This window comes from Ornithorhynchus anatinus, chromosome 8, assembly GCF_004115215.2.
Source record: "Ornithorhynchus anatinus isolate Pmale09 chromosome 8, mOrnAna1.pri.v4, whole genome shotgun sequence".
NCBI classification, from domain to species: Eukaryota; Metazoa; Chordata; class Mammalia; order Monotremata; family Ornithorhynchidae; genus Ornithorhynchus; species Ornithorhynchus anatinus.
In genome coordinates, this window is record NC_041735.1 from 28712391 (window position 1) to 28730718 (window position 18328).

Below are 18328 nucleotides of genomic sequence, written 5' to 3' on the forward strand. Positions count from 1 at the left end.
AGCGCACAAGAGCCAGAGGGAAATGGAGAAACAACAATTTCAAAGCCATGATGGGGATGGAGCAGGGAGGGAGAAAGGGGGAGAAAGTTTAAAGACGACAGAGGGATGGAGCAGGAGAGGTTGGATCAATGTCATGAGAAACAGTTTTAATGGGAAGAAGATGGGCCTGCGAGTCACAGAACTTGGGTTCTAATCCTGGCTCTGCTGTCAGGGGGGTGACCTCGGGCAAGTCACTTAACTTCTCTGTACCTCATCTGTAAAAGGGGGATTCAATACCTGTTCTCCCCTGCCCCTTTGTGAACGGTTTTTGTTAAGCACTTACTGGGTGCCAGGCACTATACCAAACAGCGTGGCTTCAGTGGAAAGAACACGGGCTTGGGACTCAGAGGTCATGAGTTTGAATCCCAGCTCTGCCACTTGTCAGCTGTGTGACTGTGGGCGAGTCACTTCACTTCTCTGCGCCTCAGTTCCCTCATCTGTAAAATGGGGATTAGGACTGTGAGCCTCACGTGGGACAACCTGATTACCCTGTATCTACCCCAGTGCTTAGAACAGTGCTCTGCACATAGTAAGCGCTTAACAAATACCAACATTATTATTATTATTATTGTTACCAAACACCGGGGTAGATACAAGCTAATCAGGTTGGAAACAGTCCATATCCTGCATGGGGCTCACAGCCGTAATCTCCACTTCACAGATGAGGTACCTGAAGCAGAGAGAAGTGAGGTGACCTGGCCAGCTCTCACAGCAGACAAGTGGTGGAGCTGGGATTAGAATCCAGATCCTTCTGACTCCCGGGTCCGGGCTCGATGCACTGGGCCTCGCTGCTTCTCTAAAGGAGACTGGGTTGGGTGAGAGGCTTTTGCCAAAAAAGTGAGCTAACGCTCTTCCTTAGACTGGGAGTTCCACGTGGGACAGGGACTGTGTCCAACCTGATTATATTGTATCTACCTCAGTGCCTACTATAGTTCTCGGTACATATCAATGGTATTTACTGTACGCTTACTGGGTGCCGTGCACTTTATCAGGAGCTTGGAAGAGGACAATATAGTAAGTAGACACGATCCCTGCCCATAAAGAGCCTACAGTCTAGAGGGGGAGCTAGACCCTCATACATTGACATTCAAGCGTTTTGTACAGTGGTCTGCACAGAGTAAGCGCGCAATAAATACGAATGATTGATAAAAATAGAGAAAATGGATACATACAAAAGTGCTGTGGGGCTGGGGTGAGAATCAAATGCTTACGGGGTACAGAGCCAAGTGAGTGAGGCGATACCGAGGAGAGGGCAAGTAGGCGGAATGGGGAGTGAGGAAAGGCCTTTTGGAAGAGGTGTGATTTTAGTGATTTTAAGGTGGGGAAAGAGATGGTCTGTCAGATATGAAGTGGGAGGGAGTCCCAGGCCAGGAGGAAGATGTGGGCAAGAGGGTGGTGGTGAGCCAGACAAGTCTGGGGTACAGTGAGTAGGCTGGCATTAGAGGAGCAAAGTGAGAGGACTGGGTTGTAATTGATCAGCGAGGTGGAGGAGGAGAGCTGACTTAATGCTCTAAAGCCAAGGATGAGAAGTTTCTGTTTGTCGCAGAAATGGAAGAGCAACCATTACAGTTTTCTGAGGAGTGAGGACACACGGGCTGAATGTTTTCAGAAAAATCATCTGGGTAGCAGAGTTCAGTATGGACTGGAGAGGGGAGAGACCAGAAGTGGCAAGGAACGGGGGAGGCCGAGGAGGAGTCCGATGCAGTAGTTAACTACTTGGATGATCGAACACCGCAATTATTATAATAAATCCCCCAAATGGAAACTGTGAGCAAGATAACAGCACTTTGGCTTTACCCGTTTACCCCCCACTGGAAGAATCTACGTTACCTGGGTTCCACGCTGAGAAAGTTGGGCAGCTTAACAAAATATAGGTCATTCCCTAAATCAGTGTTCACTTTGGGTATCTCCACTTCGATTCTGGTCTCGGGAATAGGCTCTTCTTCCTGCTGCTCCTGGGACAATCCATTTTCATCCTGGGGGGGGGGGGGGGGAGGGAGGAGCAAATCTGGATTTAGCTTGAATGATGCAGCAAAAGAAAGAATCTCCAAGGCTCTTTAGTGGTCTCAGTCCTCCTGTCTGGGAGAGCAACACCCACAACAAAAGTCTACTCCATTATTTATTTTGTAGAAAACATATATCCAGTCAAAGAATGGTGCAACCAGTCCGTCCTTTGACGGAATAATTCTGTCCCCTACAACTGATGGAGGAGTCTATCCACCTCCATTAGAGAAGCAGGGTGGACTAGTGGCTAGAGCACGGGCCTGGGAGTCAGAGGACCTTGTACTCTAATCTCCACTCTGCCACTTGTCTGCTGTGTGACCTTGGGTAAGTCACTTCACTTCTCTGTGCCTCAATTCCCTCATGTGTTAAAGGGGATTAAGACTGTGAGCCTCATGTGGGACATGCACTGTGCGTCCAACCTGATTAGCTCCTATTTACTCCGTCGCTTAGTACAGTGCCTGGCACAGAGTAAGCACTTAAATTCCATATATATATAAAACAAACCTGCAGATTCCCGATCCTTCCACCGCTCCCACCAGGTGATCCCCTTAGCCCACAGGGTGAGGACCAGAGGCTGGAGGCTGATGCCCTAATCCTACAGAGCCCCAGTTATCCGTCGCCAGTTCAAACCCTGCAGTGGAAACAGTGCTCCCTGAAGGGCTCTCTCCCCCATACTCTGAGAGCCGGTTTAAAAACTGTGGCATTTGTTACGCGTTTACTACGTGCCAGGCACTGTTCTGAGCACGGGGGTAGATACAAGCTAATCAGTTCAGGCCCAGACCATGTCCCCAACGGGGCTCACGGTTTTAATCCTCATTTTACAGATGAGGTATCTGAGACACAGAGAAGTTAAATGACGCACCCAAGTTCAGAAGTGGACAAGTGGCGGAACCAGGACTAGAACCTGGACCTTCTGACTCCCAGGCTCCATGCACTAGGCCCCGCTGCCCAGTTCTGCCTAAGAGTCGTACTTACAATGGGCTGCCCTGGAGTGGGTGGTTTATCTTCACCATCGCTCCCTGAGGAAATGTCATCCGCACCTCCGAAGAGATCCATGGCTCCACTGGGGTCTTTGAGAGGGGGAAATAAACAAGCAGAGTTTACATTCTGACACCCCGGGGATTCAGCTCGCCTCAGATGGGTGGCTGCTTGAATCAGCAGGGTCCTGATCCCCTGCATCATCGGGTACTGAAAGAACCGGCAGGTATTATTACAGAGCCACAGGACAGGAGATTCAGAGCCAGGGCCATCATTCTGGAGGCTTAATAGAGGACAGAAGCCTCGGGTTTGGAAAAGGGGACTGTGGGCTCAGCTTTTTTGTTAAACAGGACAAGGCTTTAACTTAAAAACCTAAGGAACTAAAACAAGTCTCTTCCTATATACATGGAAGAGCATAGGGCACTAATGTAAAACTTACAAATCATGCTGGGACCCTTAACTGCCATCTATGTTAGAGAGTCCATTCACATAAGGGGAGACAGTAGATATACTCTATCGAGACTTCAGAAAGGCTTTTGGTTTTCTTCAAAAAGTTGGAAATGGTGGTCTAGGCAAATACTGCTGATTAGGTGTGTTAGGGGCCTGGACCTGGGCTGCAGTTGAGGGGGTACTTTTTAAGAGCTGGAGTGGAGACTGGGTGGGGGTAAAGAGGGAAAGAGAGGGAGAGGAGGAGAGAGACAGAGAGATGCGTTCAAAACTGAAGTTTTTACATTTCTGCCATATTACGTCACTCTCCTCCCTGGTTCCAAGGCAAAGCTATCTCTCTCTCTCTTTTTTTTCCCCAGTGGTGCTTGTTAAGCACTTACTATGCACCAAGCACTGTTCTAAGCGCTGGGGTCGATACAGGGTAATCAGGCTGGACAGGGTCCAGGTGCCACTTGGGCTCACAATCTTAATCCCCATTATAAAAATGAGGTGACTCCGGCACAGATATATTACGTGACTCACCCGTCACACAGAGGACAAATTCATTCATCCATTCATATTTATTGAACGCTTAAAATGTGCAAAGCACTGTACTAAGCACTTGGGAGAGTACAATACAGTAAACAAACGGACACATTCCCGCCACCATGAGCTCACAGTCTAGAGGGGCAGAAAGACTTTAATATACATAAATTACAGATATATACATACGTACTGTGGGAATGGGAGGGAAGATGAATGAAGGGAGCAAGTCACGGCGATGCAGAAGGGGGTTGGATAAGAGAAGAGGGCTCAGTCAGGGAAGGCTTCGTGGAGGAGATGGGCCTTCAATAAGATTTTGAAGTCAGGGAGGGCGATTATCTGTCTAATATGAAGAGGGAGGGAGCTGCAGGACAGAGGTAAGATGTGGGCAAGAAGTCGGAGGCGAGATAGAAGAGATCGAGGTACATGAAGAAGCTTAGTATTAGAGGAACCAAGTGTGTGGTCTGGGTTACAGTAGGAGCGTTGCTAGGGGGCAAGGTGATTGACTGCTTTAAAGCCAACTGTGGGGAGCTTTTGTTGATGCGGAGGTGGATGGGCAACCAATGGAGTTTCTTGAGGAGTGAAGAAAGATGGTCTGAATGTTTTTGAAGGAAAATGATTCGGGCAGCAGAGTACGGACTGGAGTGGGGAGAGGGAGGTCAGCAAGGAGGCCAATACAATAATCAAGGCGATAGAGGATAAGCACTTGCATTAATGTGATAGAAGTTTGGATGGAGAGAAAGGGGTAGATTTTAGCGACTTTCTGAAGGTAGAACTGACAGGATTTTAGCGATGGCTTGAATACGTGGGTTGAATGAGAGCGCGAGGAGTCACGGATAATGCCAAAGTTATGGGCTTGAGAGAAAGGAAGGACGGTGGTGCCGTCAACAGTGATGGGAAAGTGGGCGGGAGGACAGGGTTTGGGTGGGAAAATAAGAAGTTCAGTTTTAGCCATATTAAGTTTAAGGTGATGGGAGGACATGTGCCTCAGTTACCTCATCTGTAAAATGGGGATTAAGACTGTGAGCCCCACGTGGGACATCCTGATTCCCCTGTGTCTACCCCAGCGCTTAGAACAGTGCTCGGCACATAGTAAGCGCTTAACAAATACCAACATTATTATTATTATTATTAGAAACGTCTTGAAGGCAGGAAGAAACACAAGATTACAGAGACGGTGAGAGATCAGGGCTGGAAAAGATTTGGGTGTCAGCATAAAGATGGTAGTTGAAGCCGTGGGAGCGAATGAATTTCCCAAAAGAGTGGGTGTGGACAGAGAATAGAAGGGGACCCAGAACTGAACCTTAAGGGACACCCATAGTTAGGGGGTGGGAGGCAGAGGAGGAGCCTATAAAAGAGACTGAGAATGAACAGACAAAGTTAGGAGAACCAGGAGAGGACAGTGTCAGTGAAGCCAAGATTGGAGAACGTTTCGGGGGGGGTCGACACTGTCAGAGGAAGCTGAGAGTTAGAGGGAGATTAGGATGGAATTGAGGTTGTTGGATTTGGCAAGAAGATCATTGATGACCTTTGAGAGGGTGGTTTCTGTGGCATGAAAGGGATGGAAGACAGATTGGAGGGGGTCAAGGAGAGGAACTTGAGATAACGGTTGTACACAGCTTGCTCAAGGAGTTTGGAAAGGAATGGTAGGAGGAAGATGGGGAGACAACTGGAGGGAGCCGTGGATCAAGGGAGGGTTCTTTTAAGATAGGGGAGATATGGGCATGTTTAAAACCAGTGTGGGAAGAAGCTACTGGAGAGTGAACAGTTGAAGATGGCAGTTAGGGAGGGAAAAAGGGACGGGGCAAGTGTTTTGATGAGGGGTGAAGGAAAGGGGTCAGATGTGCAGATGGAGGGGGTGAATTTTGAGAGAAGGCAGGTAATCTCCTCTAGAGATACTGCTGGGAAAGATGGAAGAGTTGAAGAAGGGGTGGGCTCGGGTACAAATGATGCTAGAGTCCAGGTTCTTCTGACTCCCAGGCCCGTGCTCTATCCACTAGGTCACGCTGCTTCTCTGAGGGAACGGTGGCATAGTGGGAGACCATGGACTTTTGTGAGCTGCAGGGCAGGAGGAGAAGCTCCTCTGCACAAGGATGGAGCCAGTCCTGGAACTATTAGGTCAGTGCAAAGCCAAAGCAGAATTATCAGTAGACTGGTTGTCACCTTGGGGGAAATGAGCGCCCTGCGGGTGATGCTGTGACTGGTTGAACCCAAGGGCCAGTCCCATTCCAAATCTTTACCAAATGACTTGGACCAAAGAACCTAGAGTGTGCTTCTCGAGTTTATAGTGGTCACTGCACTGGACAAGGCTGGTAAAACCCAGATGAGGGAACTGAGGCACAGAGCAGTGAAGTAAGTGATCTGCCCAAGGTCATACAGCAGACAAGTGGCGGAGCCGGAATTAGAACCAGGTCCTTCTGCCTCCCAGGCCCGGGCTTTCTGCACTATGCCATACTGCTGGCAGTCAGGAATAAAAATGCAAATGACCTTGACAGGAAAAACGGTCTGAATAAAACGGGAAGAAACTCAGGAAGAGCAGGTAGGAATGAAAAACAAATAATTCAAGTTGGGATTAAACAGCAGCAAGGCACAGGGAAAGCAGAAAAAGATTCGGGGGGGGGGGGGGGGGCGGTCCCAGCTGACCACAGATTTCCCTCCACAAAACACCACGTCCCTCAATTCCCCTCAAAACAGGGGAGAACCCATTGTTGTAAAAAATGTTAGTGGCAACTCCGACCCGGTTTCCTCGTAAGCACCCCAGCGCTCAGTTCAGTGCCCGGCACACAGTAAGCGCTTAACAAATACCCCCCCAAACCTCACCAAAATCGAAAAACTATTTGGGTCAGTTACTGACAAACCTGAAAAGGAGGAACTAGCTCAATCTGCGTGAGCTTCTCCACCCACGGACGCCCTTATGCTTGAACGTTAGCCTAGAGGCCTCCCTCAGAGACGCTCTGAGCAGCATCGGGAGTGGACGATCATGCCCGGCCGCCCGTCCACCCGTCCCCCGTGCCAGGAGATGGAATCGACCGCAGCTCCCCACTGGCTCCGCACCGGGCTGCCACCTTAAAAGCCCGCCCGTCTCCCCCTTGCCAGCCAGGGGGAGGTCGTAGGGGTCCCCAATGGTCCCGCAGCGTTGGGCAGGCGACCCTCAGGAGGAAGTAACCGTTCCCCCCCAATTTTGAGCGCGCTACAGCTTCACGCTCGGTGGCACAGAGAAGATAATACCTTTCTGTCCTTCGTTGTCGCTGTCCATTTCTGAATCTGATGCGACCGCCTTTTTACGTTTCATTCGTAAAATTTCATCCTCGCTATCACTGCCTCGGCCAGATTCTGTCAAAAAAAAAAAAAAATAAGATTAGGACCTCAGAGTCATTACACGAAAGGGAACAAAAAAAAATCTAAAACAAAAGACTCAATGAATGTCTAGGTTTTTAAGAGCCAAATAAATACTAGAAATACTAGAAACGATACTACTAGATAATACTAGATACGATAATACTAGAAACGATAATAATGGTTAATGTTAAGTGCTTACTATGTGTTAAGGACTGTGCCGAGCACTGGTCTAGACCTTAGAAAATCAGGTGGGACATGGTCCCTGTCCCCCATGGGGCTCATAGTCTAAGTTAGAGGGAGACTAGGTATTGAACCCTCATTTTACAGATGAGGTAACTGAGGCACCAAGAAGTCGAGTGATTTCCCCAAGGTTACACAGCAGGTGAGTGGCAGAGCGGAGATGAGAATGCCTTCCAATTAGGGCAATTTTAATCGCCATACCATATGAATTTACATTTCCTGGAAAAATCAAAAATGCTACTTATCACCGTATTTGACCGGTCTTCAACTTATACGGAGTAATGTGTTATTCTGGGTGCACCCCGAATGGTGATTCTATTTACTCCATGACTATTTATGCTATATACTCCTTATGGGGAGGGTGGGCTGTAACATCTTTGGAAACCGTCTGAGCCATCACGAAGTACTTTACACAGGATAAATAATAACTGTGGTACATGTTAAGTGCTTATTATTATGTGAAACGTCCTATACTAAGCACGGGGGGAGACACGGAATAATTCCGTCCCACACCCGGCTCCCATTCTACGTAGGAGGGAGCCCGGGTATCGAATCCCTACTTTGGCAGATGAGGGAACTGAGGCACAGAACGGGGATTAGAACCCAAGCCCTCTGACTTCCAGGCCCGGGTTCTTCCCACTAGGCCTCACTGCTTCCCTAATACACCCAGGAACTGCCTTCTAACCTTTCTACTGGCAACGGCTATGGTAGCGGAGGTCGGGTGAGCGGCGATCTCTCACTGCAAGGCATGGACCATGCAATATAATAACAATAACTGTTACATTTTTTAAGCACTGGGGTGGATACAAGCAAATGGGGTGGGACAGAATCCCTGCCCCACGTGGGGCTCGCAGTCTTAATCCCCATTTTGCAGAGGAGGGAACTGAGACACAGAAATGACGTGGCTTGTCCCGGGTCACAGAGCAGACAAGTGACAAGCGGCATTAGAACCCGTGACCTTCTGACTCCTAGGCCGTGCTCTATCCGTCACGCCGCTTCTCTGAGTCAGGCCAACATCCTACAGCCTCTAAACGCCACAACGGTGAGAAGTAGGGTGACCTGGGAATCAGAAGGATCTGGATTCTAATCCCGGCTCCACCACTTGTCCGCTCTGTGACCCCGGGCAAGTCGCTTCACTTCTCTGGGCCTTAGTCGCCCCTCCTGTAAAATGGGGATTAAGGGGGTGAGCCCTATGGGGGGCTGTGTCTAACCTGATCAGCTCCTCGCTTAGTACAGTGCCTGGCAGAGAGTAGGCACATTTTTTTCTTTTTAAAATGACCTGGACTGCAAAACCAACCCAATGTCCTGCTGCTTTAACTTTCCTTGGCAGGCACGCTGCAGAATCCACGTAACTAGAAGTACCCGCGCCCGAACAAAGTGATGGTAAAGTTTCTATTTGTGTATTTAGGATTAGGGAAGCGTCAAGAGAAGCCTACAAGACACCCTGAAATAGTTGAGTAAAGCACACGTGTGGATCCAACCCTTTCAAAAGGAGCATCAGAATTCTGCTCTAACCAGAAGCGGGCGAAGATTTATTTGCAGGCAATCTTCAACCTGCTTGGAAAGAGAAAATCACAAATCGTTCGACATCTTGAAAAGCAGCCTGAGGGGACATTTAACCAGGAGAGCTATCTGAAGGCCGACACAGGCTGTTTACTAGCCCAACCTTCCCAAGGCCTCCCCCTCCCACCCCCACGACACACCTGACTTACGATCATGCTCCTCTTCGTCATCGGAACGCCTGGGCTCTTCATCAGAGATCTGTGGCCTGTCTTCGTCGTCGGAATTCTGCATCTTCTCCTCATCGGAGATCTGGGCCCTGTCCTCGTCATCGGAATTCTGCATCTTGTCGTCCTCGTTGTCAGAGGCGGCCGGCCTCTCGTCCCCGGAATTGGCCATCTTCTCGTCTTCGGACAGCTGGAGTCTCTCGTCGTCTGAAATCTGGGGCCGCTCGTCGTCGTCCGAGTTGCGCGCCTTCTCGTCCTCGTCGGAGTTCTGCGGCTTCTCTTCGTCGGAGATCTGCGGCCTTTCCTCCTCATCGGAGTTCGGCAGCTTCTCGTCATCATCCGACTGATCGCTTTTCTCATCTCGGCTCCACTTCTCGTCATCTGAGTGGGCCTTCTCAGATCCCTCCGCCTCTGAGTGGCGGCTGCCCCCGTCTGACCTCCGGCCCTCATCTTCGTCGTCATGGTGAGTGTCCGACCCACTGGGCTGGTCGACATCCGACTGGTCGTTGTCTTCACGCTCGGAATGCCCCGAGGCTTCGGACCGGTTGTCCGACCGCTCGGAGCGATTGTCGCTCCCGCTGCGACGGGAGACTCTCTCGTCCTCGCTGTCGTCTCCGAAGAGCTCCTTGTTGCTCGGCTTGACCGCGTCTCCCCTGTCATCATCTCTCTCACTTTCACTCCCGGAAGGATTGCTGCCGGAGCCGGCGTTCTCCTGATCGGAATCTGAATCGGACCCGGAATCGGAATCTGCAGAAATCCAAATCAGAATCAAATTACTCAAACATTTCAGCTGCATCAAGTCTTCAACAGGTCTCCCTCCTTCTCAAGAGCCGCCCCCTGACCAAAATAAAGGAAGAGAAATGTACACCATGTGTTTTTGTTGTTTTCTTTGCGGGGAGGGGGAGTAAAAAACATTTGTTAAACACTACGTGCCCGGTACCGTACTAAGCACGGGGGTAGATACGAGTTAATCAGGTTGGAGCCAGTTCCCGCCCCACATGGGGCTCAGAGCCTTAATCCCCATTTTACAGGTGAGGAAACAGAGGCACAGAGAAGTGAAGTGACTAGTCCAAGGTCACACAGAAGACAGGTGGTGGAGCCAGGATTAGAACCCAGGTCCTCTGACTCCCAGGCCCGTGCTCTTTCCATTAGGTTATGCTGCGTTGCACTGTTGACAAAATCCACTGCTGACATCTTCCTTACGACTGGATTTTGTTCTGTCCCATGTAGCCCCATCAGTGGGGCAGGGCCTCACAAACTCCTTGGAGGAAGAGGGCAGAGGGGGGAAGGGGGAGTTAAAAAAAAAAAAAAAAAAAAAGCTCTATTCCAGAGGTGAGGCCAACTTCCACCCCACCCAAGGGCCAGAGAAAGCAAGAAGTAGGGTCGAGGATCGAAGAAGGGCAAACAAGACGACAACCTGTCGTCTTTTCCCCCTTCCCCACCCAGGGAAGCCCCAAGTCAGACCGTGGCCTAAATCCCAATGCCTCAGGGAAAACAGAGCCTTCGCCGTGTCTGCAATGAAGGAATAACAGCCAAAGGCCCTTAGGCAAAGTGGTCCCGGCCCCCTGGATGAGAAGCGGTGTGGCCAAGTGGATAGAGCACGGCCTGGGAGTCGAAAGGACCTGGGTTCTCATCCTGGCTCCGCCGCCTGCCTCCTGTGTGACCTTAGGCAGGTCACCTTCACTTCTCTGTGCCTCAGTTACCTCACCTGTAAAACGGGGATTAAGACTCTGAGCCCCATACAGGACTGGCACTGTGTCCAACCTGACTGGCTGGTATGTGACCTGTGTAAGCACGTAAGAAATACCGTTTTTTAAAAATGGGATTCCAAGAGGTTGTTAAAAGAGAGGAGTGAGTAAGCAAGACAGATCTCCTGGAGGAAGTCTTTTTTCCAGTCTCTGCAAATGGCCCACCAAACAGCACGGGGCTGGAAGAGGAAAAACTGGATGAAAGCGACAGTGAGGTTAGATTGGGCAAGGAAAGGGAAACCGAAGAGAAGCAGCACAGCCTAGTGGAAAGAGCACGGGCCCGGGAGTCCGGGGCCCTGGGTTCTAATCCTGGCTCCGCCACCTGTCTGCTGTGTGATCTCGGGCAGATCACTTCATTCCTCCGTGCCTCGGTTACTTTATCTGTAAAACGGAGATTAAGACTGTGAGCCCATGTGGGACATGGACTGTGTCCAACCTGATTAGCTTGTATCTACCCCAGTATTTAGCACAGTGCCTGGCACATAGTAAACGCTTAACAAATACGATTTTAAAAAAAAAGAAAGACGGGTGGGAAGGGAGAGGTAGGGGCCGCAGGGCAGAGGGAGGAGGTCAGAGTGCCGGAATCTGTGGACCACCCCCTTCTCCTGGAAATATTTATTTAATCTTGGCTTCGCCGACACTCTACTCTCCTGGTTCTCCTCTTATTTCTCTGGTCACTACTTCTCGAATCAGTTTCGTAGGCTCTTCCTCTCTGCCTCCAACCTTCTAACTGGGGGGGCGGGGGAGGGGCATCCCCTCAAGGCTCAGTTCTGCATCCCCTTCTATTCTCCATCTACACCCGCTCCCTTGGAGAACTCACCTGCCCCAATGGCTTCAACTCCCTTCTCGATGCGGATGATTCCCAAATTCATTCATTCATTCAATAGTATTTATTAAGCGCTTACTATGTGCAGAGCCCTGTACTAAGCACTTGGAATGTACAATTCGGCAACAGATAGAGACATATCTACCTCTTCATCCGGGACCTCTCTCCTTCTCCGCGGTCTCGCGTTTCCTCCTGCCTTCAGCACATCCCTACTTGGATGCCCCACCGACACCTCACACTTTAAATGTCCCCAGCCGTCATCTTCCCCTGCCCCATCCTCCCCGCCACCCTAGACGGCACCAACCATCCCACCCGTCTCACGAGCCTGTAAGCCCGGCCTTATCCTCAACTGACCTCTTGCAATCCACCCAGACGTTCCAATGTCTCGAAATCCTGTCGCTTCCACCCTGGTAACCAGTAAAGAACCCGCCCTTCCCTCTCCCATCGAACAACTCGCCGTTTTCCACCTGGACATGGGCCTTCTGGCTAATCCCCCTGCCTCACTCCCTTCACGTTCAAAGAGCCTGAATCTCATCTCGTCTCAACCCGGCTGGGACACCACTCCTCCCCAGCCAGCCTCCTTACTGTCTCTCACTCTCCCCTCACCGGCTACCAACCTCTCGCTCAAACCCGCCGCTCCTGCCTGTTTCAATTGCATTTATTGAGCGCTTACTATGTGCAGAGCACTGCTACTAAGCACCTGGAATGTACAATTCATCAACAGATAGAGACGGTTCAAGGCTTTTCCCGCTAGAGACCATAGGCTCTTTCCCTCTCTCTCCCCCTCTTCAAAGCCCTCCTGAGAGCTCACCTCCTCCAGGAGGCATTCATTCAATAGTATTTATTGAGCACTTACTATGTGCAGAGCACTGTACTAAGTGCTTGGAATGGACAATTAGGCAACAGATAGAGACAATCCCTGCCCAACTACGGGCTCACAGTCTAATCCCAGATCAAGCCCTCCCTTTCCCTCTGCTCCTCCTCCCCTCCCCATCGTCTCTACTCTCTCCCTCTGCTCTACCCTCTTCCCCTCCCCACAGCACTTGTGCATGTTTACATATATTTATTATTCTATTGATTTTGTTAATGATGCGTACATATCTTTGATTCGATTAATCTTGATGGTATTGACACCTGATTCCTTGTTTTGTTTTGATGTCTGCCTTCCCTCTTCTAGACTGTGCGCCCGTCGTTGGGCAGGGATGGTCTCTGTTGCCCAAGTGTCCATTCCAAGCGCTTAGTCCACTCCTCTGTACATAGTAAGCGCCCAATAAATACGATTGAACGAATGAATGAACCAACGACGGGCTGAGGCCCACAGAAGTGAAGTGACGGGCCCAAAGTTGCACCGCTGACAAGTGGCGGGGCCGGGATTAGAACCCACGACCTCTGACTCCCAAGCCCGGCCTCCTGACACTGAGCCACGTTGCTTCTCGAACTGCACTAAGCGCTTGGAAAGTATCAGTGCTTGGAACGTAGTCGGTGCTTAACAGATATAATTGTTATCATCAATACATATATAATAATATTACCATTATTACCCACCTGGATGTGCCCAAACGAGTCACCCCTCCCTCCCTATACACATACGTATTCACTCATTCAATCGTATTATTATTTATTGAGCGCTATGTGCAGAGCATTGCACTAAGCGCTTGGAATGCACAATTGGGCAACAGATAGAGACCATCCCTGCCCAATACTGGGCTCACGGTCTAAAAGGAGGAGAAGCAGTGTGGCTTAGGGGTTAGAGCAGGGCCACGGGTTCAAATCCTGCCTGCGCCAACTGTCAGCTGCGTGACTTTGGCCAAGTCACTTCACTTCTCTGGGCCTCAGTGACCTCATCTGGAAAACGGCGTAGCTCAGTGGAAAGAGCCCGGGTTTGGGAGTCAGAGGTCATGGGTTCGAATTCCAGCTCTGCCACTTGTCAGCTGGGTGACTGTGGGCGAGTCACTTCACTTCTCTGTGCCTCAGTTCCCTCCTCTGTAAAAGGGGGATGAAGACTGGGAGCCCCACGTGGGACAACCTGATTCCCCTGTGTCTACCCCAGCGCTCAGAACAGTGCTCTCCACACAGTAAGCGCTTAGCAAATAACAACATTATTATTATTCATTCATTTAATAGTATTTATTGAGCGCTTACTATGTGCAGAGCACTGGACTAAGCGCTTGGAATGGACAGATCGGTAACAGATAGAGCCGGTCCCTGCCCTTGGACGGGCTTACGGTCTAATCGGGGGAGACGGACAGACGAGAACGATGGCAATAAATAGGGTCAAGGGGAAGAACGTCTCATTAGAACAATGACAACTAAATAGAATCAGGGCGACGTCCACCTCATTAACAAAATCAACAGGGTGATGAAGATACAGACAGTCGAGCGGACGAGTACAGCGCCGAGGGGGTGGGACGGGAGAGGGGGAGGAGGGGAGGGAGAGGGGGGAGAAGAGGGTTTAGCCGCGGAGAGGTGAAGGGGGCCGTGAGCTGTGTGACTGTGGCCCCGTCACTCGACTTCTCTGGGCCTCAGTGAGCTCAGCGGGAAAATGGGGGTGAAGACCGGGGGACCACCGGGCGACCTCCCCTGGGCCCCAAGCGCGGACAACCGTGCGGGACGCCTCGCCGGGGCTTAGCACACAGCCCAGTGATGGGAATTACTCTCCTCACTATTTCGGTGCGGGCCCCGGGGCCTCCTCGGGCCGCTCCTGCCCCTCACCTCTGCGCTCCGCCTCGCTGTCGGCGTCGCTGCCGAAGAGCTCCTCCATGGCGGCCATGGCTGGCGAGCCCGGCTGCGGGCCCCGACAGGCCTCCCCGGCCGGAAAGCCCCACCGCCCGCCCGCCCCCCGTCGTAAAACCCGCCGCCTCCGTCGCAAAGCCCGACCGCCTCCCCGCTGGAAAGCCGGGGACCCTCCCTTAGCCGGAAAGCGGGACGCCGCCCCAACTCCCGCTTTACGACCTTGTCACTCCTTCCTTCCTTCCTCCCTCCCTCCCTCCCCCCTTCCCTTCCTTCCCTTCCTTCCCTTCCTTCCCTTCCTTCCTTTCCTTCCTTTCCTTCCTTTCCTTCCTTTCCTTCCTTTCCTTTCCTTTCCCTTTCCTTTCCCTTCCTTTCCTTTCCCTCCCCTTCCTTTCCCTCCTTCCCTTCCTTCCGTCATTCATTATAATAATAATAATGGTGGTTATTGTTTGTTAAGCGCTTACTAGGTGCAGAGCACTGTTCTAAGCGCTGGGGGAGATACAGGGGATCAGGTTGTCCCACGTGAGGCTCACAGTTAATCCCCATTTTCCAGATGAGGTCACTGAGGCACCGAGAAGTGAAGTGACTTGCCCACAGTCCCACAGCTGCCAAGGGGCAGAGCCGGGATTCAAACCCATGACCTCTGACTCCCAAGCCCGGGCTCTTGCCACTGAGCCACGCTGCTTCTCGATGAGAGCTGTGTGCAGAGCACTGTCCTGAGCGCTTGGAAGGTGCTCCAGATAGAGACAATCCATGCCCGGTGACGGGCTCCCAGTCTATTAGGGGAGAGGCAGGCAAGGGCCTTGGGGAGTCCAGGACGCCTGAGTCCCCACTTCCCCACCCACCGCCTTGTCAGCTCCTTGTGGGCAGCCAATGTCTCTGTTCCTTCTTACATTGACCTCTCCCCAGCGCTCAGTACAGTACTTTGCACCCAGCAAGCACTCCGTAAATACGATTATTAATAATAATAGTGGTATTTGTTAGGCGCTCACTAGGTGCAAAGGACTGTTCTAAGCGCTGGGGGGGGGGGGATAGAAGGCGAACAGGTTGTCCCACGTGGGACTCACCGTTTTTTAATCCCCATTCTACAGATGAGGGAACTGAGGCACAGAGACTCAGACTCAGTGGAAGGAGCCCGGGTTTAGGAGTCAGAGGTCATGGGTTCGAATCCCGGCTACGCCACCTGTCGGCTGGGTGACTTTGGCCGAGTCGCTTCACTTCTCTGGGCCTCGGTGACCTCATCTGTAAAATGGGGATTAAGACGGTGAGCCTCACATGGGACAACCTGATTACCCTGTATCTGCCACAGCGCTCAGAACAGTGCTCAGCCCATAGTAGGCACTTAACCAATACCAACATCATTATTATGTGACTTGCCCAAAGTCACAGCTGGCAAGCGGCAGAGCCGAAACTCGAACCCTTGACCTCTGACTTTTGATTAGGGTACCCGCCCCAGATTCCCTGCAACTAACCAGGTGTTTTCCACAATAAAGAGCCCGGGCTCTTTTCCACTGAGCCACGCTGCTTCTCGATTGATGATAATGGTATCTGCTAAGCACTTACCATGTTCCAGGCGCTGTACTGAGCTACTGAGCGCTGGGGTGGCTAGAAGCCAGTGGGGTCAGTCACGGTCCCTGTCCCCCGTGGAGCTCATTGTCTCCATCCCCATTTTGCAGATGAGGGAGCTGGGGCCCAGAGAGGTGAAGTGACTTTCTCAAGGTCACACAGCAGACAAGTGGAAGAGCCAGGATTAGAACCCATGACCTTCTGATTAACATGCCCAGGGCTCTACCCACTACGCTATGACTGAATGAATGGATCCCCCCAACTTCGGCCCCCCGGCCTCCTGGCTCCGCCCGGCCTCCATCCATCTCCCGCTGGCCACCCCGAGGACCAGGCCGGAGCCCCGGAGGACCCCAGGAGGGACTGGGAGGGAGGAGCAGGGCGTGAGGGTGCGGGAAGAGGGCCTGCCCAAGGTTGGTGGCTTCCAATTTCCTAGTTTCACACTCATCATCATCACTGTGGCATTTCTTGAAATGCTTAGTAGGCGCCAGACACTCTACTAAGCGCTAGGGTGGGGTGGATACAGGTAAATCGGGTTGGACAGAGTCCTTTGTCCCACGTGGGACTCACAGTCTCATTTTACAGATGAGGAAACTGAGGCACAGAAAAGTGATGTGACCCGAAGTCACACAGCAAACAAGTGGAGGATCCCGGATTAGAATCCGTGACCTCGTGACTCCCGGGCCTGTGCTCTATCCACTACCCCGTGCTGTTTCCCTAACAGCCCCTTCTCTAACAGAGGGGCTCACAGTCCCTCTTCCAGAATGACTTAAGCCCAACAGGCTTAAGCCCAGTCCTTGGGAAAATCCGGTGCCGGCCAGGCAGCGAGACGGACCCACCGGAGCCTCTCTGGCGAGCATTGTTAACGGTGCCTGGACCCTGAGTCAGTCCTCGCCGGGTGGCGGACCCAAGATGGTGGCCCTTGTGAGATATAGCCCACCCCTGACTTGTCCCGGGCCACCTGAGATTGGGTGACCACAAGGAGGGCGACTTGGGAAACCCAAGAGTAGCCCGAGTTTAGGGCCTTGACAGCGAGACCCCAAAGGGCGTGACTTTGGAGAGAGTTGAGAGACTGAGAGTTCCCTTTGGCCCAAAATGATTGGACTGCCTCCTCCGGCGTCTGGCCGAGGGGCCTAAAGATGATCCGAATAAGTCGGGATACGCCGCTCCTCTCCCGTCACTCGGGGAAACCAGGGGCCAGGCACAGTCCCAGTAGTTCCCGGACGGGTCTGCGTCCACACCACGTACGACCGTCCTTGTAAAGGATCGGCAGGGAGTCTCCTTCCTGGTTAAAACAAGTGCCCAGATCTGTTGAATCCGCATGTGCGTTAACCAAATTTGAGTTGCAGGCACCAAACTGGAGAGACAGGCTGCTCGAGCTGTGACCTGGTGCTTACAGCTCTGCGAGAAGAGCGTTAGAAGCTCCTTAGCCTCAGCTAAATGGAGAAAGGTTCCTGATGAGGACCTGAGAACATCTTTGAGCTGTTTGAAGTGCCGAAAAGAGTACGCGAATGTGTTGGGAGTCGGGAGTCGTTTGTTGCGCCCTCGGGTCTGTGTAAGAGTGGGTGTAGAATGGGTTGTGTTTAAATGAACTGGCCAGTGTTGTGAAAATGTATATTGTGCCTTGTGGGGAGAAGTTTCCAACTGGATTGGGGTAACTCCACAATTTGAGTCATTTTATCCATCTGGTGCTTTTGATATATTTTCCTTCTCCCAGTGAATTCTGGAAAACACCTGTTTAGTTGCAGGGAATCTGGGGCGGGGACCCTAATTAATCTTTCGTTCTTCGGCGGGCCTTTCTGAAATAAGGGAAACCCTCCAGTGCTGGAGCTATCCCTTTAGGAGATCAAAGAGAGAATTTGCTTAAGGGAAGGCACCTACCTCAAACAAATGGGTAACTCGCTTTGTTATATAGTATGGATCTCACTGTTGGGAAAGTTAGTTCTCAAGTAAAGAAAGTAACTGGGAGAGGAGAATTTGCAATTGGTCTTTCAGCCTAGGAAGGCATGTAGAGGTGGAGATTCAAATACTGGGTCAGAGATTCTACTGTAGAACTGTAAACGTTAACTGTGTATTTTGCTAATTTGGTAAAAAGAGGTCTATAAGCAAGTTGAATACCCATTGCCATCTTTATATCCGGCCGGGCTAAACATAATGGTTTGAAG

General features: G+C 51.3%; 1 protein-coding gene across 3 annotated transcripts in view; it reads right to left on the reverse strand.

Annotated features, from left to right (window-relative positions):
* LEO1 (LEO1 homolog, Paf1/RNA polymerase II complex component) overlaps positions 1-14686 on the reverse strand; it is a 37715-nt gene extending 23029 nt beyond the window's left edge. For 2 of the 3 annotated variants that reach the window (XM_029070943.2, XM_029070945.2), the window contains exons 1-5: positions 14583-14686; positions 9273-10043; positions 7219-7323; positions 3019-3113; positions 1870-2015 (exon numbers count right to left, since the gene is read on the reverse strand). In XM_029070943.2, coding sequence (XP_028926776.1) covers positions 1870-2015; positions 3019-3113; positions 7219-7323; positions 9273-10043; positions 14583-14640 — 1175 coding nt within the window. In that variant the 5' untranslated portion in view covers positions 14641-14686. The remainder of the gene's footprint in view (positions 1-1869; positions 2016-3018; positions 3114-7218; positions 7324-9272; positions 10044-14582) is intronic. The other variant, XM_029070944.2, reaches the window with a different exon arrangement.
* Between the last annotated feature and the right edge of the window lie 3642 nt (positions 14687-18328).